At 42.6% G+C, this 27,277-nt stretch overlaps 1 protein-coding gene across 1 annotated transcript in view; it reads left to right on the top strand.

Annotated features, from left to right (window-relative positions):
• LOC147903554 (metal tolerance protein 11-like) overlaps positions 1 to 19,771 on the top strand; it is a 34,846-nt gene extending 15,075 nt beyond the window's left edge. The window contains exons 4-6 of the mRNA XM_087399773.1: positions 9,335 to 9,415; positions 17,907 to 18,140; positions 19,017 to 19,771. Coding sequence (XP_087255899.1) covers positions 9,335 to 9,415; positions 17,907 to 18,140; positions 19,017 to 19,364 — 663 coding nt within the window. The 3' untranslated portion in view covers positions 19,365 to 19,771. The remainder of the gene's footprint in view (positions 1 to 9,334; positions 9,416 to 17,906; positions 18,141 to 19,016) is intronic.
• The last annotated feature ends 7,506 nt before the right edge of the window (positions 19,772 to 27,277 follow it).

Here is a 27,277-nt window from a genome sequence, read left to right as displayed (position 1 = left end):
CGTACAAGTCTTGGGTTTTTTGCTCCGGTGCTTTCCCGTACAGTCCTGTGTTTCTGCCAAAATCTTACCTTTCCCTCTGATATCTCCTTACCAACTATACTCTTTTTCTCCTCTCTGTGGGCTTCCTGTGGATATTTCTTTGGGACTGGTTTTTTTGGCTTCCACTACCCTTTTACAGGTACTTCATTCCTGAGTTCCCTTTCTTACAAAGTCATGGCAGAATATTCATATGAAAAAACGTTTCAAAAGGAGCGTTTAGTTCCGTGCAAGAAGCAAAAGCAGGTTGAGGGTCAGCATGACCCGATGCATGATACTCTTGAGTCATGAAGGATTTGCAGATACGAGGAAAGAGTGGAAAGACTCGGTTCCTTCAGTTGGCCTCATGGTTGAGGTCGATGAAATTGTGGATCCAGTCAGAGAATATGCTAAGAATGCAGTCATATTATTTTTTCCAGGCCGGATGCCACCTGCTGCAGAGATAGGCAACTGGTTGACACGCACACTGGCTGGCTCGTTTGTTCGTAAAGTACACTATGCAGCCAGGGGCTTTTTTGAGGTTATCATGGTGGATGAGATACACAGACAAATGCTTTTGGAACATTCACCTCTTTTTTTTGGCAGCAAATGGTGAATGTATTGCCATGGTCTCCCACAAGGGATTTTCAGGCTCTAATCTGACACAGATGCCCGGTTTGGGTTGAAGTTGTCGATTTCCCACAATGTATGGCCTCACTTTTGCCTAAAATTGCAGCATCTTTAGGTAAAGTGGTCTGCCCACCACGGCCAAATGGCAACTCAAACAGATTTTGCATTCTCTGGGATACTGATAATCCCACACCGGACTCTTATTCAGTCACGGTGAATAATGTGAACATGGGAAGTGCTTTTTATAAACTCAAATGGGGTTTATTTGCAGGGGCTTGTTTTGAGTGCAAAAAGTTTGGACACATGGCTTCACAGTGTCGAATGATTCAGCATAAAATGCCTCGTACCACTTTGCCGGTTCAAATGCCTACCAAGGATGCTCCTACTCTAGTTGCCAATAAAAACAAAGGCAGTAGACAGCTTTCTGGAAGTCAGGATAAAGGCAAAGCTCCAGTGGCTCCCAATGGGAATCTCTCTTCACATTCACCTCCTGCTATTCAATCCTTGACCAAAGGACAACAACCTCCAACTGATGGCTGGCAAAGTCCAAGAAAAGTTATTTCTGCTCGAAGAATTCCACCCCCCCGCACTTGGAATGGTGCATCTTCTAGTGGAAATACCCCAGAGATAAATAGAGGAATTGGGATTACATGGGCTGTAGTAACAACCAGCAGAACACTCTTCCCTGAAGAAGAGGTTGCTGCTTTGCTGTCTACTTCTCAGGTGGCTACTTCTTCTCAGGGGCGAGGCCTTGACCCTGAGATAGAAATGCAAGGCTGACCTCATAAATTTTGCTGCTGTACATAGTTGTTATATTACTATAAATATCTGTACATATGACTGCTCAGTGCTCACATCAAATGTTTTACACTCAATGTCCAGGGGATGTGTGACAGTAGGAAATGGAAATTTGTGTGGCTGTACATCAATAGATTTCAGCCTGACATAGTGGCATTACAAGAACACAACCAACATGTCTATGCAGGCAAGACAGGACACTACTGTGGATATGATATTTTCTATGCTGGGGAGCACTCTTTCTCAGGGGTAGTCCTTCTGATCAAACATGAGCTTCAACCAGTTATTGCTTTAAATGACAACAAAGGCAGATGGCTTGTTCTCCAATGCATTATTAGAGGAGAGGTGTTTGAATTTGCTTCTGTTTATGCACCTCAGTCCTCTAGAGAAAGAACTGCAATTTGGGATGCCATGCAACAATATCCGTGGAGATATCATGCCTACATATGTAATGCTCCACAACAGGGTGACAACACCTCCAGACATGACCATATGTTATCTCCTGAAAGGCATGCATGGTCTCAATTACTATTGCATCTGGATTTGGTTGACCTTTGGAAGGAATTGCAGCCTTTGTCACCGGGCTACACTTTTCAACATAATGCTTTTTCCTCTTATCAGGCACGTCTAGATCGATGGTATAGTGTAGCTCCCCAACAAAATGGGGATTTTACATGCAAAATGTGAATTGACTATGCCTTTGTGCATTCAAACCATGCACCTCTATGGTTGCGGTTATCCTTTCATAATATGCCAGATGATAGATTGCCACAAAGGAGACATCTAATCATAAACAATAGCTATTTGCAACATGCTGATTTCAAGGCAATGGTTACTGAAGCATCTCATTGTCTGTCCTCTAGCAGCCATATTCATGTTGATGGTGCCTGGGATTCTTTTATTTCCAAAATGCAAGTTGTGATTAGAGCTTATGGCAAGTCTTACATGAAGACTCTGAGGGAAACCATTGCTCAGGACAAATCCACTTGTCAAGACCTCACTGAACTCAGCCATCATCGTCCATTGTCCATGCATGAGCAAACAACACTATGCCAGGCCAGACATTGTCTTAAACTAAATGATCACAGGAAACTGGCCAAATGGGAGACTAGAGCAAGACAAATAGCCTTTACAGATAAAGGTTGCTCTTCCAAAGAATTTTTCAAAAGTTTACATCAGAGGAGAATCAAAACAGAAATTTGCAGAGTGCTTATGCCTGATGGATCATGGACTACTTCACGGTCACAGCTTGCTTCTGTTTGTGTGCATCATTTCTCTCAGCAATTTGGCTCTGCAGCTCCTCCCTCGCAACATATTTTGCTTACACGAAATTTACTGTTGCAACATGTTTCTCCTATCATTTCCCCTACTTAAGCTTTGGAATTGGAGGAACCCTTTACTGAGAGGGAACTGTCAGATGCAATCAAATCATGTGGCAGATGGAAATCTCCAGGATGGGATGGTTTAACAGTCGAGTTTTTTCTAGAATATTGGCCTATTTTGAAGCATACATTGCTATATATGGTGAATGCTGCATGGCAAAATCAGAAAATGCTGGACACATGGAAGAGAGGTCTTGTTAAACTCCTTCCCAAACAACAAATTTGTGAGTCTTTGGCAGACTAAAGACCTATCACTCTTATGCCCGTAATTTACAAAGTCACTACCAAAATGATTGTTGATCAGCTAAAGGGGTTTTTACGTGATGGGTTGCATCCTGTTTAATATGGCTTTGTCCCGCGTAGGCATATCACAGATAACATTGCTAATGCCTACGTTGGAATTGAATATGCCAAATACACACAGCAGGATGTTTTGTTATTGCAAGTTGATATTGCCAAAGCCTTTGATACTGTTCAGTGGGATTTTATTTCATCGACTATGCAGGCATTGGGATTTGGCACAAAAATGCAGCAACTCATCACTTGGCTATATCAAGATAGTAAAGCTGCCTGCATACTTTCAGGGGATATTTCTCCATCCTGGACTCTTGGTTGTTCTGTCAGGCAAGGATGTCCCCTAAGTGCTTTACTTTTTGCCATAGCCACTCATCCACTGCTTCAATATCTAGACCACCTCTTGGACACTGACCAGTTGCACAGTTTGGAGATTCCTCGCAGTCATAGCATGATTGCTCAGGCATATGCTGATGATTCATTCTTTACTTAAAAAAATACTCGGGCTGATTTGTCCATGATTATGCACGCTCTTTCTACATATGGATTGGCTGCTGGCCTTCGGGTAAATTTTCAGAAATCAAAATTGCTGCCGTTGCATGCACAGGAATGGCACAACCTTCTGTGGCCTGGGGAAATTGTCCCCGCTTCTCAATTCATTCGGCATCTCGGTTATCCTCTAGGCTGGGGACTCGCCCGTTCACAACAAACTGATTGGGTGCTAATAAAGTTAAGGGCAAAACTTGAATATTGGAAGCTTGCAACTTGGCCATTACATGTTCGTTTGCGAATTACACAATCCATTTTGATAGCATACATACAATTTTATCTGCCTCTCACTATGTTCACTAAGGCAGATCTGGTTTCATTTATGTCAGCTATCATGGAAATTTTCTGGTGTTTAAAACATGGCAAGAAAAGTCTCAGATTACTCTCTATGCATCGTCTCTGTAAGATGCACGGGGGTCTGAACATTCTCAATATTCAAATGCGTTTACTTGCTCACAGAGGGAAAATGATGATACAGTTTATGCAAGGAGATCAGCCTTGGGCTTTCATGATCCGCTCTCTCTTATTACATCTTCATACCTCTGCCTTTGGGAATTGGCAGCCTACTCAGTGGGATTTTTTATTTGGCTCTATCCAAGGCAAGATCAGAGGCTGCCCTTTTGTCTCTCGTCTGCTTCTTGATTGGAAACACATCTTATCCCACTTGGAATGGCATGGCAAGGATTCTCTGTCGGGCAACTCTTTGAGGGTTGAGAATATTTTTTGGTCTAAAGTATTCCACCCTCCTTTGGCCATGGAGAGAGAGGGATAGTGAGGGGGAGAGGTATCAGGTCCCAAACCTAGGGTGATCACCTTGAGTAGGTATTTGTCCACACCACGTTATAACTTGCATAGGAGAAAGAAAGAAGGAACAAAATAATTAAAGATTTATTAATGTATGTGAAAGACCAAAAAAATGTATTGTGAAGATGTAGTGTGAATTTGAGCTGGGTGGAACGAGCCAAGTACATCATGTGTTCCTCATGTGTAAGGAATCTAAGCTGCATATGGGATGGTTGGGGTCCTCTTGAGAGTCTTGGTGTCTCTGGAGATCTATTTGTTAACTCACAATCGATATCTAATCCTACAATAAAACTGCTTATTATTGCATATTAAACAAAATACTACATACAGCTTCATGCAGGATCCTCCTCATCGCTACGGGGCTTGTTTGAGAATCGAACCTTTAGAGAGACATGATTGGAAGCTTAAACAATCAGAGCACTAACGCTGTATAAAATGACCCAATACCGAGCCATTTAGTAGAAGATGATCAGATGCCGCTGAGCTCACTGTTCTGCAAAATCCGCATCAGTCTTCTCTTCCCTCGGAGCATGCGCAATAGCATCATAACCTGCAAATGCTTGAATGTGACCCACCTGTCATACTCTCTGAGATCTACTCCTTAGGATGCTCCCGCATATAGCTTTGACATGCTGAAAGTGAGCCTAGAAGCATTGTCTCTCCAATCCAGCCAGCAGTGTATGTCCCTTGGCTAGATGGGCCTGAGGTGCTGGTTTCATATTGAATTTGGGTCGTGGCAGATACACATCTCAAGTACACATACGATTTGACAATCTCAAACTGACACTCTTAATAGAGTGAAATATTCCTGTTGAAGGTGGGCATAATGGTATTGAAGATAATCACGTTGGTTTTTCCAAGGTTAAGTTTCGTATCGACGTGGCCTCCAAACGAACCATAAGGCCAAACTGAAGGCTTCAAGTGACTTAAGAGCCCAATTTAGGCAAACTTAATGTGACGAGAAGAACCATGGCACCTCCTTTTGAAACTCACGTGTCGCAAGTTTCATCCTTGAAGGGTGAATTTTTAATGTAAGCCAATTGCAACCTGTGACTGGGCCAATGCCGAGGGATCGACCCCAAGGCCACTTAAGTTCATTGTTTGATAAATCTTGAACAATCATGGCAGATATCAACCATGGCCTGTCTAGCAAGAGTGGGTAGGTAAGGTCATTACTTGTCACGTCCAAGACAGCAAAGTAGGATGGAAAGACTACCTTTCCAACGTGTATTGGGACCCATTTGACCAAGGTTGAGCACCCTTCATTGATCAACCATCCGTACTTGGAAAAGTATGTTAGAAATGAACCAAACAAAGGGTATCCCGCAGCGGAAGACTGCACAGAGCGTCCCAGGAAATCACACAGAAGTGTCTAACTACAGAATCCAAAACTTCTTTAATTGTGTACACAACGTACATGTGGGTGTGCAAGCTAGTAAGTAGACAAGGCTCCAAGAGAGATATAGAACCAACAAAAGATATCTTTCCGTCCGCAACAGGACAAAATACAAAAGAGTCCATAGTCACACCAAATGGTGGTTCTCTGTCCTTACCAAAATTTGTCCTACTATCTTGTTGGCACTTCTAGATCCCAAGAGCCCGTGTGCTTCTCGTTGAGGTTTTGTAGACTCAGTCACGGTGCCTCATCCCCGCACCTTGCAGCCCTAACTGTCAGCCTAGGTGTGCAGCCCCTACAAAGCTATTCTGCAGCTCTTCAGCCTCCAATTGACCTCCTGGATGTAGGCCCCAATTGTGCTGATCTGCTGCTCCAATCTGCTGGATGACTTGCTTCTCTGGTGGAATTGTAATGAGCCCAAATGACTTTCCTTATATAGGCCTTGAAGGCCTCCAAAACAGCCGACCCAACAGCCCCCTATTGGCCGACCCAACCTGTCCAAGACCCAGCCCCCCTTAGTCTGTATAAGTCGACCTGCAGAGCTCTCTTCTTGAGACCATTTGCAGGCCCTACCTGGCCACGTGGAAGGATGCCACTGGCCCAGGCAGTCCTGCCCTAAATCCGACCTGCTCTAGGCCATATACCAGGCCCAAAACAGGTGCCTGCTTACTGCTGCTGTTCCACACTCTTCTAGGCCATCTCCAGGCCCTGGAGCCACTCCTAACAGCTCTGTACTGCCTGCTGAAGAGTTCTGTACTGTTGCAAGATGCAGTACCACACCTGCATATGGTTGCCCTATGCTCGTCGTGAGGAGGCGAAGTGTCGGCGATATGAGGTGGGGTCTTCGGGAAAGACCGTTATGGATGCATGGAGTGTCGGCGATATGAGGTGGGATCTTTAGGAGGGACCATTATGGATGCATGGAGTGATGGTGATAGTGGCCCTCCACCATTACCTCATGAGGCCATGGAGAAGGAGGTGTGTGATGATATGGTGCGAGATTTATTTTCCCATCGATCCTCAGGTAAGGATGATAGCATGGAGCAAGACCATCTTTTTACTGCAGCATCGACATCAGTATTTGACGGGTGCACATTCTCTATTCTACGTGCCTCCCTTGAGTTACTAAACTTGCATACGATTTATGGATGGAGAAATGCAAGTTTTAATGCATTACTCAAGTAAGCTTTCTGCTTTGCAAACATGGTGAATTATGCTAAGGGATCAACTGATAGTACCCGTATTGTTGTTGACGTCATCACACTGCACAAGCCTCCTAAACCTGTGTAAACCTGCTCCCACATGATCCGTACTGCCACGTTTTCATTCTGACCTGTTGCAGTCCACCACGGACCTCCAGATTTGCTAGGTTTGACCTTCACTGTGCTGCCCACATGGCAGCCCATGTGCAGCCCATGCGCAGCCCATGCTTCCATATTTTACTGTGAGTTTGCTGCCCACAGGGCAGCCTAGGTGCTGCCCATGTGGCAGCCCTGTCTTTGTGCTTTTCTCTGTGGGTATGCTGCCCACATGGCAGCCAAGGTGCTGCCCATGTGGCAACCCTAACCCCCTAAGTCTACCTCCCCCACGCTCTCCTCGTATGGGTGTTGGAGGTCAACATCTCCTGATCTCACTGTAGGGAGAGAGGGCCTGGCTTGGGGTGTGGCTGCCCTGTGAGAGCTTAGGGTAGGCTGAGTGAGGGCCCTTGTTGTGGGTGTGCCCGCCCCCTGGTGAGCGTAGAGTAGGGTAGGATGGTTGCCACTTGTCAGCCCAGTGTTGAGGCCTGCATGGCTGTCCCTGGAGCTGGAGAGCTGCCCCTGTGGAGGCCTTTGTAGGCTGAGGTGGATCGACCTGATGGTCGGGCACCTTGTCTTGCTGGTTGGCCTCTTGGCGGGGGTCAGCCCCTTTTAGGACTGCGTGGCAGCACCCTATAGGGCTGCAGTCTGAGTAGGCCTGGTCGGCCAGTAGGTGGAGGGGTAGAGGCCCCTAGAGTATAGGGCTGGTTGTGGCAGCCCTTGTAGGCTGGAGGTGGGTCTGCCCACCTTGCTGGCTGGTTGGCCCCTATTCGGTTGACAGGCCTAGATGTGGTACCTTCAAGAGAAGACAGGATGTGCAAAATCTGCCAATTAGGAGGCACTGAAAAAACTTACAACCAGTCTTTTGGGTGGCCAGAAAAAGACGTGGGGTCCTTTATAAAGAAAGTCCTAGAACATGGCATTAAGATCCTTTACTGGGCACACACTGTGGTAAGGTTGGCCATGAGCAAAAATGCATAAAAGCACAATCATCAGCAACTATTTGTAGAGCTGCAACTTGTTATCTTTTATGTAGGGACATCCTTTGTCCCATAGATCCTCTTGGGTTTCCACTTCCAGTGGACTTAGTAACATCAAATCATATAACTGCTGATTATGGGAAGAAAGCACAATGCTGGATGGACGTTCAGTGCCAAGCATAGAAAGAAGAAGAGACATCTTAGATCTGAAACCAAATCACAGGAGGATCAAGCTTAGCCTTAGGGAAGGCAGAGGTTGCGATAACAAGTTGTTATGCCTTGGATATGTTGAACTGTGTCTGCTCCCTTTCAACTTAACCAAAGGTTATCTAGCCTCAACAATGGTTTCTAATGATATTTGCAGCCTGGTTGCATTTTAGTTTTTAGCAAGCATGTGAATGAGCATCCTGGGTTTTTGGAAAACCGCTCTTATTATATGTAATTTGCATCAATGCTTTCCAAGAAGTGACAACAGCTCTGATGGTTTAATGAAGAAAAGAGAACCTTTTGTGGTTCAATGCAGCTCTGTAGTTGTGCAAAATTAAAACTACTGTCATGAAAGGTCTTATAAAGGCAGCTCTGTAGTGGTGAAAAGTTTAAAAGCAGCTCTCATGAAAGCTCTCAAGCTGTACAAGAGAGGAAAATGGGCAAAGAGGAGGACTGTTATGGCAGGGCCAAACCTTGATAGACCCACAGTGGCCTTACAATCTACTTAAAATAAACATTTTTGGTATAATTATTAATATTTGAGATGCGACTTCTACTACTTTATAGTTCGGTATGTTGTCAACCAAATTTCATGGCCTGTGATATTATGGATGAGTTAGAGGCCTTCTACCTTATTATAAACCGAGTCACAGTGTGAATGTGTCTTGGACGTTGTTTTTGGAACCTTGCACATGAGAGTCCATGACCTTACATCCTTTTAAGTGAAGTGTCACTAATTATCACAAACTATTTATTCTAGTTAATCTGCTTGCTATTGATTTCTGTTTGTGAAGGCTTAGGGATCAAGCATTCTGATTAGTAGCGAATACATTGGTTGATGGGCTAGCGGAGCCTTTGTAATTTAATACTATATGGAACTGCTTATTTGTAAAAATGTTACACTTCTGAGCTAATAGTAAAGTGAGTCAAGATGTGCACTGCCTAAATTCTGTGATATGACAGGCTCATTGTTCTGTCGTGCAGGGGATCCTTGTATTTGCATCAGTCATGGCAACATTAGGGTTGCAGATATTACTTGAATCAGCACGCCAACTTGCATACAAGGCAAGTTTTGCAATCTTTTTGTTTTTGATGTGTTTGTTACGGAGTATGTGCTTTTGCTTGATATATGTGTTACCAGAGGCTGTGCATTGCCATCATAATGTGCCAGTTTCGTCCCATTTCTTTTCTGTGATGATCATTTGATCAACCTGCATTTGAAAAGAGCTCACAAGGAAAAGGAAAAAGCATCATATTTATTTCATACAATCCATGAGTTTGAAAAGACTGCCAGGCTAGGTCTGAAGAGAAAGAGAGTGCCATGAATGTTGCCTCATGAGTGTCTATAATCGAAGATGTATCAGCGCACACCATTAATATAGCGGGATATGACAAATTTTATAAGATGGGTTTCTAGACCGACTTACAGGTAGATATAGATACTCAGGATCCCTTAGTTAATGACTGTAACATTGTGTGTGAGGATCCCTTTAGTTAAAGGCTGTCACATACCTAAAATCCCATTAGGACATTACATGCCCTTGTTAGGCACTTTTTTCTTTTGTTTTCTTGTGTTGAGTAGTTAACTCTTAGTTGGGTTTAATTCATGGCATCCTTCACCAATTCCCTTTATACATGCAAACATTTTACTATTAACATAAAATGCATTACTCGGCCAATGCCGTTACGTTCTTTGTGTATCGTAATCAGTTTTCTAGAATCATCCATATTACTTTCGTGATTTGCTACAGTTAAGTGTCATAGAATTCTTTAGTGATGATTAACCCCTTGGGACATAGTATTTATCCCTAAACGAATTCCAATCAATCCTTTCAAATCAATTTATTTCACATTTTGATGAGAGCTCTCAGAATTAATGCCATTTAGTAACAATCAGTATTCATCATCCTCTTAATTCTTGCATTAGCCTCTTAATGACATTAGAATGAATCACAACATCCTAATGGTACACAGCTGTTGATTCCCTTCCTTTTAATGCTTCTCTTATAACATATGGAGAGAACTCGTAATTGAGAGCATCTATCTAGGTCCCCATCGCTTTATGCATGATCATTTCCGAAATATTGCTTGTTCTCAGCTCAAAGCAATCACTTGCCAACACACAGGGTTGGGAGTAGTCCGTCTCCAAACCTCCTCCAAACAAACGACTAGTTTCCCATTAGACCATTAGCATAAAAACTTACGTGGAATGATACTTGCTTGAGATACGAGAACCATGCAAACGAATTGTGCATTGACACTCTGCATCCACCTTGGTCTATCTTGATCCAAAGATGACCCTTCAAGATGCGATGCCATTCCAACTCCAAGACAACAACAGCAAAACATTCTCTACCAGTCTCTTATCATATAAGAGAACCTCTCCTCATCAAGTATTCAAAGTATCATAATGTGATCCGGTGATCCATTGGACTTCCAACACTTGTTATATACCCAAGCAATTCGGACTGAAGTTCAATGCGAGGATCAAATCGTGCCTTGATGCAAACAGTGTTATACTTGTGCATAGAAACACCCATCACAACAAAATCTCTACTAATTATGGCCCTCATGGAATGTAACTTCATACAAACACCCTACTTGCCCACCGATTTTTCGTCTGAAGCTTAGTCACGTCCCAAGAGCAGTCCTCATAAGCATGCAATGTTTCTCTTACGTATTGGATGACGAAGTTGCCCTCCCCAACATACAATGGGATCAATTTCTTTATTCACAATACATTCGGAATCATCTGCGAAATACTGAGTCAGACTTTCCTTCTCATATAGATAGCATGCAATTACTACAACCATGAAAGTACTTTAATGATATGCACACAAGATAATAACATTACCCTCCACTCTTTGAGGTGCTAAGGGTCTGTTTTCATGATCCTTGATCTTTGCAAAGCTCACAACCGTGCTCCAAGAAGCATTCTTGTGCTATCGTTGACAAGTCTGAAATGAACTTGTGCCCCCTGGCTGCCCCTGAATGCTCTGGCATACAATTCCCAAAGAATGATAGTTGGTCCAAGTCTCCTCTCCCTTAGGCTAGGAGAGCTCCCCTGAAACACGTCCAAAAATGCTCTATTTTGTCATAGTCTCTATCTCGTAGGTAGAGGGACTCCTTAGAATTCTTAGCGAGCTCATAGCCCTTGGACAAGAAACAAAATTCTTCTAAGCTCAACAACAAGGCAAGGTGCGCAGACTTCCATTCTCTGCATGAATGGATAACGAGAGTAATGTCCTCCTTCGTCCTTCTTTTCCTCCTTTCTCCCAAGCTTGGTTCTCTTCGGACTAAGTGATAGTCTCAGGCAATGGATGGGTTTCCTCCAATCACGTGGAGGATCCCTCCACCCACTTGGTACCTCGCCGCGCATGTTCATTGTGTTCAACTTGACCTTGGCCTTCCATGGTCACCTTGCAATATATCAAGTTTAAACAAAGCATTAGACTTGTCTCATTAGAAAAATCTTTTGATTAACAAATTAAACCATCATTAAAATCCTAATAAGGCTTCATTTCCATTTGAAATTACAGAAGCTTTTAGAGCAGCAGGACAGGCCGGATTCCGGTGTGATCATGGAACCATGGACCACATCCTCACGCTCAGATGTATCATCGAGGAGGGGAGGTCACGGAAGCAGATGGTTTATTGTTGCTTTGTGGATTTCCGCAAGGCATTTGACACGGTTCTGAGAGTCCGCCTCATTAGGCGCCTACAGGACTTGGGCTATGACCAAGAGATCATTTGGGCTGTCATGGCACTTTACGAGAGAGTTTCTGGCAGAGTTCGGGTCATGGCACTTTACGAGAGAGTTTTTGGCAGAGTTCGGACAGCATCCAGGTAGACAGACGAGATCATGAGCACCATCGGGGTCAAACAAGGGTGTCCTTTGTCGCCTACCTTGTTTGGCCTCTACATTGACGAGCTTGAGACAGTGATGTAGACACAGGGGGGTGTAGGTTGCTCTCTTGCAGGCACGCTGATCCAGATTCTGCTCTATGTAGATGACGTGGTTCTCTTGTCTTCCTCAGCAGAGGGGCTTCAGAGACACCTAGACGCACTACAGTCCTTTTCGGAGTCTCATGATTTGAAGGTCAACCTGGGTAAAACCAAGGTCATGATTTTCAATACATCTCGAGCCATCATGCGTTAGGAGTAGTTCACATTTGCGGGGTCATCTGTTGAGATAGTTTCATCATACACTTATCTTGGGGTTATCTTCTCTGGACCTAGCTTCACTATGAGTCCCGCGATGCAGGCACGCTTGAGTCGAAGGTATGCTTCATTGGCCAGACAAAAGAGGCAGTGCTTCCGCTCGCACTTTCAGGATCCATGCACCAAGGGGTTGCTCTTTGACTCGTTGGTTCGCCCAGCGGGGATGTACGACAACCCTTGTTGGACGCCAGACTTGTCGGATACAGAGTGGGCCCGTGTGGAGCGGCTACAGGTTCTCATGTTATCACAGATGATTCGTGGTAAGTCATCCGTTCCTCACCAGATCATTCAGGCTGAGTTTGGGTCACCCCCTTTACAGCTAGATGCTGCATTTCAGGTCATCACATATTTGTACCGAGTTAGGGAATATGGGGATTATACCTCTAGGCGTAGCAGGAACCCTGCCTTGAAAGGAGGGCTGAAGCCCTTGGAGTGTGGGCCGAAGGCCCTGCAAAAGAGAGCCGCAAAAGGGGCATTTTGTGGCAGACCAAGTTGGCCAGGGAGGGACTGACTGAGTCGGCTATTTGCCCCTCCCCTGGTCAGTTTTTGCAGCAGGCCTTGGGTCTATGAAAGGAGAGGCCCTGGGTCTCATAATTCATCCAACAGTTCAGCAGAAAAGACAGCAGACAGGAGCAGCCATAAGACACTTCCTTGGGCCTCATCCTGGAGGTGAAGGAGAGTAGGTGTACTGCAGACCGAGCTCTCAAGGGCTGAACCTTGGTTGTCTCTCAGGGCTGCAAGGTGTTGTGATCTGGATGGAAAGTCTATATAAGGCTTGGTTGGCTGGCTCCAACCAGCCCAACCAGCCCCTCCAAGATGGCCGACACTCCTGCTGGTTCTCCTGCCATTAATGCGCCTCTGCCACGGCTCTTTTGCAGGCCCATTGCCTGCCCTTTGCAGGTGCCTTTTGGCCTCCCATGTTGCGCCATCTGCTAGGCCTTTTCTGCCTCCTGTGTGCCTTGATCAGGGTATGGGCAAGCCTAAATATGCGCCTAACAGTGGCAATTCCTCCAATGCATCTAAAAATACAGCAGATAAGTCAAAGAAGAAAAGATGAACTATTGTTGCAAGCCAAGGCATGAAATTTCAGAATGCAGGAAGCGCATTGCTTCGGAGAAAAAGAAAGCAGGATTGACCGTTAATGCCTCACATGCAATGGAATCCCAGGAGCCAGCAGATGCCTCACATGCACGTGCTCTCTAGGATGATTGGGCATGGGCTGTCCATTGCTCCTTTGATCCCTCCCAAGTTGATGCATTCTTTACAGCTAATGATGCTCAGTCTTGGTATTTTGATAGTGGTGCTTCTAAGCATGTCACATCTTGTAGACAATTGTTTCATTCCTTAGCTAATGCACCTCGAGGGGGGACTGTCACATGTGCTAATAATGCTTTCTATGCTGTAAAAGGAATCGGAGATGTGCATGTCACATCCATTTCAAGCCATCCTGTCACGTTCTTTTTGTGCCTGGAATTGAAGTCAACTTGATTTCAATTTCAGCAATTGCCACTTCAGGTTTCAGAGTGATTTTTGATGGATACAGATGTCTGATATATGATCTTCGTGATGACAATGCCATAGTTCTCACTGGCACTTTGAAAAAGGGACTTTATCATCTTGATGATCACTCATGCACTCTCTATTGAAGCATTTGCTATTTCAGATTCACAGCTTGCTAAAACTCATCTGTGGCATGAGAGAATGGGTCATCTCAATTATAGAGCTCTTGCCAAGCTACATTCACGGGGCATGGCAAATGATGTACCTCAAACTCACACAGTTTCCAAACATGTGTGTGAGGGTTGTCTTTTGGGTAAGATGCAAGTGATGTCTGTGGCCCAATGAGGAAAAATGCCATTGGGGGGTACAAATATTTCATGACTCTCATTGATGACTTCACAAGATTTTGCTGGGTATATGCTTTAAAAGCAAAATCTGAAGTGTTCTTATGCTTTCAAAGGTGGTTGAATATGGTTGAGAATGAATCATGATGCAAGCTTGTCACCCTCAACACAGATAGGGGGGGAGAGTATATGTCAAAGGAGTTTGATGCATTTTTGTCTTCACGAGGCATTGTTCACTCATGCACTACTCCTTACACTCCTCAGCATAATCCTGTTCCTGAAAGGAAGAACATGTCCACTATGGAGATGGCCAGATGCATGCTTAAGGCCAAGTCCTTGCCCAATAAATTTTGGCTTGATGCAGTGATGTGTGCCAACTATGTGTTGAATAGATCACCTACAAGGGGCACTGAGGACTGTTACACCTTATGAAGCATGGAAAGGCAGGATGCCTTAACTTTCACACATGAGAGTCTTTGGGTCCCTTGCATATGTTCATGTACCATCTCAGCTGAGACATAAGCTTGATGATAAGGCACTCAAATGCATATTTATTGGTTACAGCGAGGAGAGCAGAGGGTATCAGTTGTATCAACCAAATACTGGGAAGATTATTGTCAGTAGAGATGTCATCTTTGCTGAACATTCGGCTTCTCCTCTTGTGGACTGCAAAGCTAAGCGAGAAGTGGACATGTTTGATGCCTTTGACTCTTGGTTACCTCTGCTTCCCTCAGAGGGAGACTTTGACCAGCAACATGAGCCTCCTGCAGGCTCTCCAACAAGCAATGATCAGATAGCACCCCATGCTGATTTGCAGGTCACTATTCATGATGCAGTGATTCAAGAAAGAGCTGTCAATAGACAGCAAAGGCAAGTTCCCAGATGGCTTCTTGACACATTGAGGGACAGCAAACAAGATCAACCTCTTGCTGCCCAGACAAGATCAGGGAATAGACAGATGCATGGTCACTTTCTTGAGTTGCACTCCTTGCTACAGCTTGCAATGAAGAGCCTTTGTGCCATAAAGATGCTTTTGACAGCAAAGAGTGGATGGATGCAATGAGAGTTGAGCTACCATCTACTGCCAAAAATGACACATGGGAATTAGTAGATCTCCCTTCCGGCAAGCATGCCATTGGTACCCGGTGGGTCTATAAGTTAAAGGAAATCTGATTGCAGCATAGATCGACACAAGGCCCGTCTTGTTGCAAAATGGTATTCAAGGCTGATTTGCAGCAAGCTTTTGAAATGTCAGACATGGGACAGTTGCACTATTATTTGGGCATTTAGTTTGCTCATGTTGAGGGGGGTATCATGATGTCACAGTCCAAGTATATTGGACAGCTCCTTGATCGTTTTCAGTTTGAGGATTGCAAGACAATCTCTACTCCAGTGGACCCTGGCTTCAAATTTTCAGCTCATGATGGGAGCCCACCATGTGATATCACTCTTTACCAACAGGCTATTGGATGTCTCATTTACTTATGCCACACGAGACTTGACTTACAGGATGTAGTATCCCAGCTCAGCAGGTTCATGCGCATGCCCAGTTCACAACATTGGCAGGCAGTGAAGAGATTCTTCAGATATCTTAGAGGCACTTAGGATTTAGCCCTCTTCTATGGTGATCAGGGTTCATTTACCATGCATGCTTACACGGATAGTGACTAGGCAGGTTGTTCCGACACCAGAGTATCACATATTGGCAACTGTTTTTTGCTTGGCAGTTCATGTATCTCTTGGCTCAGCAAGAAGCAACCAACAGTTGCCACATCTAGCTGTGAGGCTGAGTACAGGGCAGCAGCCTGGCATACAAAGCTGCTCCAAACCAGCCAAAAATGGCATCACATGGATGCTTCTCAAAGTGGAACCTGCTGGAATTCCGCCCACTGACCAGGGGCTGGCACGGCAGCCTGGAAGGGCTGCTTGAGCAGGCAGGCTGCTAGAGAGAGGGCACACAGGTGAGCTCTAGCACGGTGACTGCTCCAAAAAGCCAGGGGAAGCCAGGAAACCAGAAAACGAGCTGAAAAAGAGGTGAAAAGGGAACAGGACGAGGGGGAGCTTCAGCTCAATGCTAAGCCCTACTTTTGCATCTCTAGTGCACGAAATGTTCTAATCTTGCTGTTTTACAGTGTTGAAGTCCCCTAGTAGGACTTTACCAGGTTGACCGTTGGGTAATACTATACGATGTTAGAAAAAAGGGCAAGTAGGGATGTAATTCGTAGTCATTTTACATACTCAATTTTGCTTGTGGGAAATAGCAGACCCAAACATGCACAATTACAAGGGCGACAATTGTTCCCTTAACCAAATGACATTGGCATGTCTATGCCACTTCAATGAAAAGATGAATCCTTCATGTATGTGCCAATGGCAGTCCACTCTTAGGGCTTCAGTGAGTCTTTGAGTAGCAAATCCTATCTCTTCCTGTGTTCTGAACTGCTACCTGGATCTCCTGGGCATGTAATCTGGAGTGCTATTTGTCACTGATATGGACCTTCGTCCCTCTACAAACAAACCATTTTCTTTTTCCCTTTGTTTTCATCATTCACTCCATTGTACCTTACTGAGTTCCATTGCTTTTTGTTTGAGCTAATTCACCATGAGTTGTGATATCCAAATCCTTGGGCCATATCACTTCATATCTGTCTTAGAATCTCCTTCATTGCCTATTCCTACAATATTCAACATGTAACCCTTTTCGATAAACCCCAAGTATATCCCTATAATCCCATTCTGTTGGGTATCTTTTCTACAAGGTTGTTGAACTTCTCTGTTGTGTCCCATTTTTCATCATACCATCCATCTGGCAGTCCCCCAATTCTTAGAAACACAGCATTGTTGGATCTTGCTTTATGTTCTGTAATCTCCGATTGTCTTTGTTGACTTTGTTGTCCCCTTCAGTGTCATCTCTTTTTCATAGACTTCATCTGAGTGGTTATTATTTCCTGAACAATAGAACGAGATGTGGTGCAGGAGGAGATTTATTGTTTTTTTGTATTGCCTCTTCCACGACTCCCACTAGTACTTTGCGAATTTTTGAACTTACATCTCCATTGCTGCAAGTGGAAGCTTAAGTTCTTGAATCTCCTGCTACAACTGAAAGTTCTACACCTGTGGCTCAGAAGTGCTCGTATGTCTATGTCCCCACCATAAGGTACTGATAAAGGCAATGGGGATGCACAGTACCTGGTTTAGTGCTCTTTATGATGGAGTTGATGAATTACAAGGTTAAAGACTGCACTTTTGGCTTTGTTGGTATGCAATGAGTTAGGGCATGTTTCTAGATTTGTTGAGCTATAGATGCAAACAATGGCCTTCCAAATTTAAATGGCTTGAAGGTACAGAGGTTAGTTATGTGAGGTTGGTATTTAAATTGTGCAACTTCTACAGAAGGAGGTTGAAGGTCTTGCATCTTAGATGTTTTACAATGTTGGGATTTGGAATGAAGTGTCTTGTATATGTCATCTTATGTGAGGATGCTTGTGCAGGAAAATCAGCTGGCTTTGGATGGTGATAAAAAAGCCTGGGTGGTTGGAATCATGGTTTTTGTTACATTGGTGAAGCTTTTTCTTATGTTATACTGCCGGGCATACAAAAATGAGATTGTCAGGGCGTACGCTCAGGATCACTTCTTTGATGTTATTACCAATTCAATTGGCCTCCTGGCAGCATTCATGGCAAGCGAATTTTATTGGTGGATGGATCCTGCTGGTGCAATCCTGGTAAATTTTTCTCATGCATGGGGCACAACCAGTAGATTTTCGGAGATGAAGAGAATGTCTAAAAATTAATAAGAGTGTATCTGTAGTCAAAATCTTTAGGTAATATTTGACAGTGTCTTGTTGGTACTAGTTATTCTGCCATTGTCACATGTTTGTATACATATGTTAGCTTAATCATCACATTGTCCCTTGCAAACAAAAAGTGGCATAAAAGCAGCTTCGCATATCCAACTTTGAATTCTAATTGCTACAGCTTCGGGACTTGCTTCGGGTGCTGCCTCACGCTTTACATTGTGTGTGTGTTTTTGTGTAAATATCAGAATTGGTATATGAGTAGTGGCTGTCTCACTTTGAGACAGCTATGAATGTACATCCTTAATGAAAGGTTTTTCTATTAAAAAAAAAGAGTGTGTGTAAACATTTGGTCAACGGCTTTTGAGTCAAGCTGCATGTTGGCCTCTTAATACTTAAGATCATGTTGTACTTTGTCAGGTGTAAAGCAAGTGTCACTGCACACAGACAGTCGTATAATAAATAATAGGATCACTAATGTTTGGTCTACGGCTTTTGAGTCGGGCTGCATGTCGGCCTCTTGACACTGTAAATATCATGTTGTACTTTATCATGTGTAAAGCAAGATCACTTCACACAGACAGTCGCATAATAAATCGTAGTATCACTAAATGTTAAATAGAGTTTTTGGAAGTATGGGGTTAAATTTAGAACATTTCACTTGCCCCACTTTATTCATGCCAATGGTGCCTATTGTATAAGAGTGAATGTTCAAAGTCCTTTTATGATGGCTGGCTTGTAAACTGTCCATACAACCTCTGTGTATATCAAAGCTTGTATAGATTAATTAAGTGGAATGTGCAGCTAGCACTGTACACAATAAGGACCTGGTCTTCAACAGTGCTGGAGAATGTGAATTCTTTGGTCGGAAAGACTGCCTCACCTGAGTATTTGCAGAAGCTCACGTATCTTTGCTGGAATCATCACAAGGAGATTCGCCAAATTGACACGGTTCGTGCATACACATTCGGATCACATTATTTTGCTGAAGTTGATATTGTACTTCCAGGTGACATGCCCTTGCAGATGGCTCATGATATAGGGGAGTCCCTTCAGAACAAATTAGAGTCACTGCCAGATATAGAACGTGCTTTTGTACACCTTGACTATGAGGTGACTCACAGACCTGAGCATGGTCAGCATGATTCTTAGTGTTTGAACATTAACTTTCGAGACTTGGCAGATCCAACTGTCTTGCTTGTGATTCTGCTGATGATCTTGCAGAATTGGAAGGGTTGTAATCCTACAAGTTGCAGAGCTTGTGTATATCAAGAAAGAGTTCTTAACTCGTCGCCATTTGTTCACCTTGTCTAAAGCTGAGAAACTCAGTTGCTACAGCCATTGTTGGATGTGGATGATTTAAGCATATTGTCCTGTGCTCGGGAAAGGACACGTGTACAATAGATAGCTATGTTGGCTGAATTTAATAACAATGCAGCACTTTTTCAGTGCTTATGTGTCAAACTGGGAGACTTCTTGTTGCACTCAGGCTGAAAAGATATTCATGTGTAGAAACAATAATGATTTTGCATGTACTTATACATTGCATTTTCAGGGGGGATCCATCTACGAATTGTTTATTAATTTGCAATTCAAGTGATCCTTTTACTTGAATGTATGCATAAGTCGATACTAAATATCTCTTCAAGAAATTTCAAGTGATCCTTTTACTTGAATGTATGCATAAGTCATCTAGAAAGAATTATAGAAAGTTGTTGAAGATTCGTAAAGGCAATATACATGACCCATTGAAAAGTGGTTGGGACATTGCATGATCCAATTGGCATGACTTCGTATGCAATAAATTCAGAATCATATGGAAAACGTTATGTTTGATCAATTTTTAGGAGGGGTTTATACTTTGTATACCCACCCAAGAATCTATATAGTGTTGAACCAACTACCTATTCTTAAACTCTTTCTGTTAGGGGTAAGTGTTGCTATCTTTGATTGTAGATGCATTGATGTTTTTGAGATTCACACATATTCTTGGTCTTCAATTTCTTCAGCACAATCGCAATTGGAGACAGAAACGGGTGTGTTCAATGTTATAAGTGAAATTGGCATCTAGGACTTTTTCTCGTTCCTCATACATCATGGTACCATACTTTGGATTTGTCCACATACCTTACGGTTGGTACATTCCCTAATAGGTATGGTATGGACGCTTAAGGAATATGAATCTATTCTACATCTTACTTTTCAAAAATAGATGCAAAACGTATTCAATAAAAATTAGCAATGTGTTAAGCCTACTTTATGTTCAATAGTGTTGAGCAATGTAGTATGTTGAGCGATGAGTATATTGAATGATTAAGCAATATCATAGTTTACATTTAGCTCAAGTCTCCCACCTTTTTTGAATTCAAGAGCTCATCTTGCATTTATAGATCCGGCGCTACATGAACAAATATCATATTTATTTCATCAATTTCTTTTCAAGTGAATGAAGAAGAAAGTACCCTGTAAAGAAACGGTAGTAAGAAGCATCGATGACACAGGTTATGGAGCGGTAATGACAAATTTTGGTCCACCTCCAGACCAATTCGTGCACAAGTGATCAAATTAAACAGACGAAGACAAACCTCGGATTCCTCCAAACGCAGGAAACAAGTACCAAGGATAAATGTGCGATAGAAGCTCATACCGATGGCATCTTTATCAAGTTCCATTTTGTGTGGAGTAGGAGCATCTCACACGGTTGTGCTTTTGCCAACTTGAATCGTTCGGCATGGCCCTTGATGCTACTGCTGCTGGCCACAAGGAAATGTGTCCCTCATTCTTGGGCGTGTGATGCTAAAAATTTTAACTATTTGGTAAAGAGGGATGCATATCATGTCTACAATAGATAGAGTATAACCCAAGGGACAAGAATGTCCAAATCTCTCTCTCTCTCTCTCTCTCTCTCTCTCTCTCTCTCTCTCTCCCGCCCCGTTCATCCTATAGCACAATCATGAACTCCTCGAATGAGTTCAATGCCAGAGTATCTCTCTAACAATCCTTTTCAAGTTACAAAATTCGATTGTAGTACTACAAATATCACTATTTCTAAAACAATCACTTGCACATAGGTGGTGTTTCCCCAAAATTTGAATGCGGTGTTGATGAAAGATATGTCATCCAAAAGAAATAATATAAATACTTTTGTAATTACAAAAAGACATAAAGTAAACAACAAGATTTTGGACATACGTTCTTCTTGCCCATATTGAAATGCTATAAGCTCAAACTCAAGGGGAGCCTTTACAATTACCACCTTTGCCACATCCTCCTAAAGGGAGTGAACATTCATTAAATTGCTAACATGGCATTAGTTGACTCACATGTATCACTCACTCTATGTCTTGGTTTTGAGACTCCAAGGACTTAAGCTTGTTGTTGTCTTTTCTAGCGATTTTATAAAGTGCTTGAATAGTCCTCTCCCATTCCATCTACTTAAGCCTATGATCCATTGATAAAAAATGGGTCTTCCACTATTTGATCAATCTTCCTGCATTGTGCACTTGACTTGCTGTAGTCGAGCTTAGTGGCTTGTCATTAAGCCAGACGCATTTAGTAACCTCTTGAAAATCATCAACAGCCTTTAATGTCAACTTTTACTACTTGTTGAGATATCCTTTAAAACTTTTTAGCACTACCTTCCAGGCAACGCTATACTAACATTTTTGTTAGAAAAGTGTCTCGTACCATTTCTTGCCAAGTGGTGCCCTTCTATTTTGGTTTAATCTCTCTCTCTCTCTCTCTCTCTCATCATAGCACAGCCCTGTAGGGACTTAAGGAGTGTGCAAGCTCCAGAAATCGATGAGCCAATCAAATAAGGGCATTAATGAAGCTTCCATACTCTCTAAGTCCCTGCGGGACTCTACAGTCACACACACACACACACACACACACACACACACACACACACACACACACACACACACACACACACACATTTTAAAGATCTCTCTCTCTGACTCTCTCTCTCGCGTGCACACACACACACATAGAGTTTGCAAATCTCTTTGCATTTGCAAGCGGTTGCATCATAGCATTCCAACTTTCCAATGGTTGGCTTCCATCACAAGTGTTGCAAATTAATCATCCATTCATCTTGACAATCCTTTGTGTTTGGCGGAACCTGAGGCAGTGCTCATGAGTAATTGTACTCACTTATTAGCTTCTCTTCTCTTACGTGTTCAAACTCTTCGTGGGTACTCATTTTCCATCGACTCCACTTCCCTAAGCATATCCATTTGTTTGAGGAAAGTGTATGTCACATTTTCAACTTCTTCCACTTCCTTGTCCTCTTCTTGATCCTCTGCTCTCTCCTCAGAAGGGATCTCTTGAGGAACCCTCACCTCTGCAGAATTTACTACAAACAAATTAGGATCTCTAGTAGGATGTGGGAGCCTTGAATGCCTCCTCTCTTACTAGCCATCGAGGTGGTGATGAGGGAACTGGCTCCCTTTGAAACTTTGGTGTGGAGAGGGAGACCTTGCTACTCCTTGGGGTTAAGCCAGTTTTTGTGTGCCTCTTGAGCATCACCTTCAATATTAGTACTACCAGACTCTTCACTCCTAAAGGAAATCATGCCTTCTCTGATTATCTGGGCTGTCCTTTGACTTACATCTCTCTTTACTACATAGTTAGTTTCCTCCTGACTCATAGAGGAGTTTGGCCATAAGCTATACCACCACTTCATTATGTCTGACTCACTTTTATACTCATGTATGTTATCTCCAAACTCTCTCCAAATACCCAAGGCCTTGTGACTGATGAATGCAATAGAATATGAATTCGTTCACCTTCTAGCCCCCTTGAAGTTGGATCATGTCAGTGTAATATTTCATATTTTTGACTCGTGAACTACATGTAGTTGATTAGAACTTGATTTGATATCTTATATGTCACCTTATTAAAGATCTTCATGGTTACTCTATCCTGCCGACATAAGATAAAGCACTGTCATGCTGTTAAATTTCTTTTGTGCTCTCGGCCTTGCATCAAGTGATACCATTTACAAGATCATGAAAAGTTGATGAGAAAAACATGACTTTGGATATAGGTCCTCAAATAGGTCCTTAGCTACTTTGAATTTGTTTTTAGCTCAAAATATAGCTTAATATTTGTCTTGGTGGTGTGCAATAGAATGTTAGAAATATGCTTCAAGCTAAAAATGGTTTGTTCTTCTAAATAAGTAAAATATAGCTTCAGTGTGAACACTTCAAAACTGTAGAGAACAATTGCCTTATCCCTCAAGTAAAAAGACCAAAGAATTCTTGATATGCCTAGAATAGTTCAACATTTTGGAATTGTGTAACTAGTTTTAAAGCTACTTGCTAATAATATTTCAAGTGTCAATTGAGCACTTGATATCTCCCTTGACATGGCTGATTACTAGTACCAAATCACCCATAACCTAAGATGAGTGATCCATATCTTGATCACTAGCTACAGTCTTGCAATCAAGGCTTTCTACTTGCTCATGTTGCAAGTGTATCTACAACCCATCATAACTCCCACTTGATGTGTGTCCTAAAGGCATCAAGAGCCATATCCCAATCAACGCTTCAATCTTTGGCCCTTGAAAAGTGTCATCAAGTGTTAGTATCACCTTATGCCATGAAAATTCCACATGCTAAGCACATCACTTTAACCAAATAGTCTAATCATTCAAACACTTTCCTTTCTTGCATACACACCATTCTCAATGAACACTTATGCAAAAAGAAACTAACGATTTATAACGTATGCAATGGATTACTGACATAACCTAGTACAATAGGGCTTAATTTTATTGAAGCTCATCCAGTTTGGAAACAGTATGCCAATTGGACCATATTTTTAAAACCTATTTCAACTACTCTCACTAGTCCTTGCCAAAGGTTTTGGAACTTACCAAGAAATGGTTTGTGCCTCAAGTTCAAGTACATGACCAAGTCATCGTTCTTAAACTCAAATTCTAAAGCTCTCTTATCATGCTAATTATTCGGTTGATTCTTCCTTGAGAGGGTGTTGATGTAGGATCTTCCTCTATGCTCATCTACTGTGATGATATCTAGAACAACCTCTACTCGAGCGCTTTAGGTCTACCCAAGTATTATTCTAGTATTGTTCAAAGTACTAGAATCTCTATCTCTATAAGCAATATACAATCTGTCCCCCCATACACCATCAATTAGGGGTACACCCCACGCCCTTTTTGTAAGTTAAATTGTAGGCCCAAACTACTATGGGATTTTTTGATCATAGTCTTGATACCCAACATTCACTATCTTTCCATGGAATTATGCCTAAACTTTATTTCATGCTTTCAACCTAGCCATTGGTCTCTGGAATTATGGTGTCATTCATTTTGATTCATGATGGACAATCTATTGACCACCTTCAATTAATTCATCATAAAATTGGTACCTTTATTTGTGACATTTTTCTTTGGACCATTGAATTGAGACGCTATACTATTTATGAACAACTTTGCAACTGTTGCTACATCATTCTTAGTCATAGCCACTACTTATGACCATTGCATAAATTTGTCAGTTTCTTTCAAAATGTATCTATTCCTTGATGAAGGGAGATAGTCAATTGGCCTAAAAAATCCATTCTCCACTTTTTCAAAAGGAGAAATGTTCATATTGGTGTGAGCAGTTGAGTTCGATTGCTCAGTCATTCAGCATGCTAGAAGGCATCGCATGTCTTACATGATTGTGGTAATCTTTAACCAAAATAGGACACCAACTTTTAAAAAAAAGGTAATCATTTGCCTTGCAAATTGACTTCCATGGGACAACTCATGGAGTTCATGTAGAATTAGTGTGATTTCATTTGCTATTACGTAGCTCCTACAAACTCCATTGAGGTCTTTTTGATATGAAGATACTCTTATAAGGTTGAAGTGCTATGCAAGAGTTAGGTTATGCTTGTGGCTCCAATCATATCTCTTGGGTATTTCTCTAGTTTTCAAATACTGGGATAATGTGGACTACCGATGAGAGACTATGTTGAATATCAAGAGGAGTTCTTCAATTCACCCTACCTTTTCACTGCTTTGCTGGTTTAAACCCTCAAGAGTCTCATATCCTTCTATATCATTATTGTTCCTCATTACCTAGCACTCAAGTATTGACTACAATTGAGGTGGCATCATTTGACTATTGTGATCTAACTTCTCCAGGATGATGATCCACTTCATCAACCTATCTAAAGGCTACAACTTATTCCTCATAGGTTGTAGTGTTTTGCTTTTGACACAATATTTTCTTATTTTCCAAGATATATCGTCTTAAACTTTTTGTCAAATTAATGGTAGATACATACAGCTTCTTTTCTCTAGTGCACGATCTGGGATTGTGGTACTTGGATAGACAACATGCTATAGTGGGTGAACCCACTATAATAAACACATAGAACTCCTTCTTATTTGGTTAAACTAGAATTGGAACTTGTCCCAATGTTAACTTCAATTCTTCAATCACTTGACCTTGTTCTTTTCTGCAATTGAATGGTGTATTTTGCTCAATAGTTTGGTCAACGATAAAGTTCAAGTAACATAGTCCTTTATGAAATGCTTGTAATATCCTACCCCTCCCAAGAAACTCTAGACTTGGCAGATCCCCCCCACAATCGCCCACCTCCAACTGCTCTTGGTTGTTGTCAACTCGCACTTGCTAGATCATCCATGAGGAACTTTACTTCTTTTTATGTAGCCTTCTAGCAAGCATTCCTTCTTGCACAATCTTGGACCTCCCTTGTAGACCCCTCGTTGTGCCTCTCCTACCAAGATTCTCCTTCATGTACCTCCAGCAATTCACAGACTCTATTGCCCAGCCTCTCCTTCAACCATACTCTCAGCACACAGCCCATCCTCGGAATCCAGGACCTTGGTTAGCACCACCCATTTCATCGTGCTCCTTCTCCTTGAATTTTTCAATCCCTCTGCGCCCCTGTCCCTTGCCTACAGTTGTGATCCCCCTAGCAAGCATGCCCACCTCTCCTTCAAGCATCAGCCTCCTTTGCACACAAAGCAACCTAGGTCTATGGCCCTCCGTTGCCCATGATCTTCGCCTGCATAGTAGTGGCACATCCCCCCTTGAGTGAGATACCCAAGCCTCCTTCATGGTTGCCATCCCACATACCTACTAGGTTGTCATCCAGAAGCTTGCCCTTCTCCATCACGTAGCACGTTGCATGCATGGCTTGCCTTCCTTGATATAAGCCACGTCACCTCTGCCTTTTTACCACTCCCAAAACTTCCCCACAACTAGACCAAGGCAATTTATGCACCACACTTAGATTTGTGCACACTAATGCATATCACAAGTGCTTAGTACCTAGTTGCCCACTGACTTATCCACATATAAGTCAATCCTGGCATGTTGGAACAAAGCATCCTCCACGAAAAAACTCATGCTTTCATGCACATATGACTCTAGTTAGGCATTCAATCACTTGCATGCCTCTTCTAATCTCCTTTCATCAACCCAACTCGACTCATGGGAAGTTCACATGACTCAAGACAAAAGGAAAAACACTCATGACCCTATAAACATGTGACACAGGACAACATCTCGGAGCACATGATATCACATCACCATATAGACAATGTTGGAAACCATGCTCTGGATAATCCTGGTGGTCCCACATTGCATCTCATCATATCCACACAAAAAAAACCTATCGAAGTATCTACCCTCCCAAGGAAATATCTACATCAGTGTCAAGTCTTTTATGAGAGTGTCCATAGGTCAAATCCACCACCAACTAGCTATGTACATAGCTATGCACCTACCCATCAGCATCCAACAAGCGAAAAACATATTTACATTTTTATCCACACAACGTCCTTAAACCACTTTACATTCAAAACATACACAAAGAAGCATCGAAAGTCAAGCCTAATAATATCTTGGATTATGCCAGAATAATCATCCATGGCTCCATTGGTTCCCTCAAAGAATACTTACTTGGAGCATCTTGTGCCAATCATGAGATTTCAATTCATATAATTTCTCTACACCTCTTTTCTTGCTCCTTTTGAAGGCCCCCTTCAAACACCTCATGCATCCAGTGGGAGTACA

This window comes from Dipteris shenzhenensis, chromosome 3 (assembly GCF_047967505.1).
Source record: "Dipteris shenzhenensis isolate YYH24624 ecotype China chromosome 3, Dip_SZ_1.0, whole genome shotgun sequence".
NCBI lineage: Eukaryota > Viridiplantae > Streptophyta > Polypodiopsida > Gleicheniales > Dipteridaceae > Dipteris > Dipteris shenzhenensis.
This window is presented reverse-complemented; position numbering and strand designations above follow the sequence as displayed.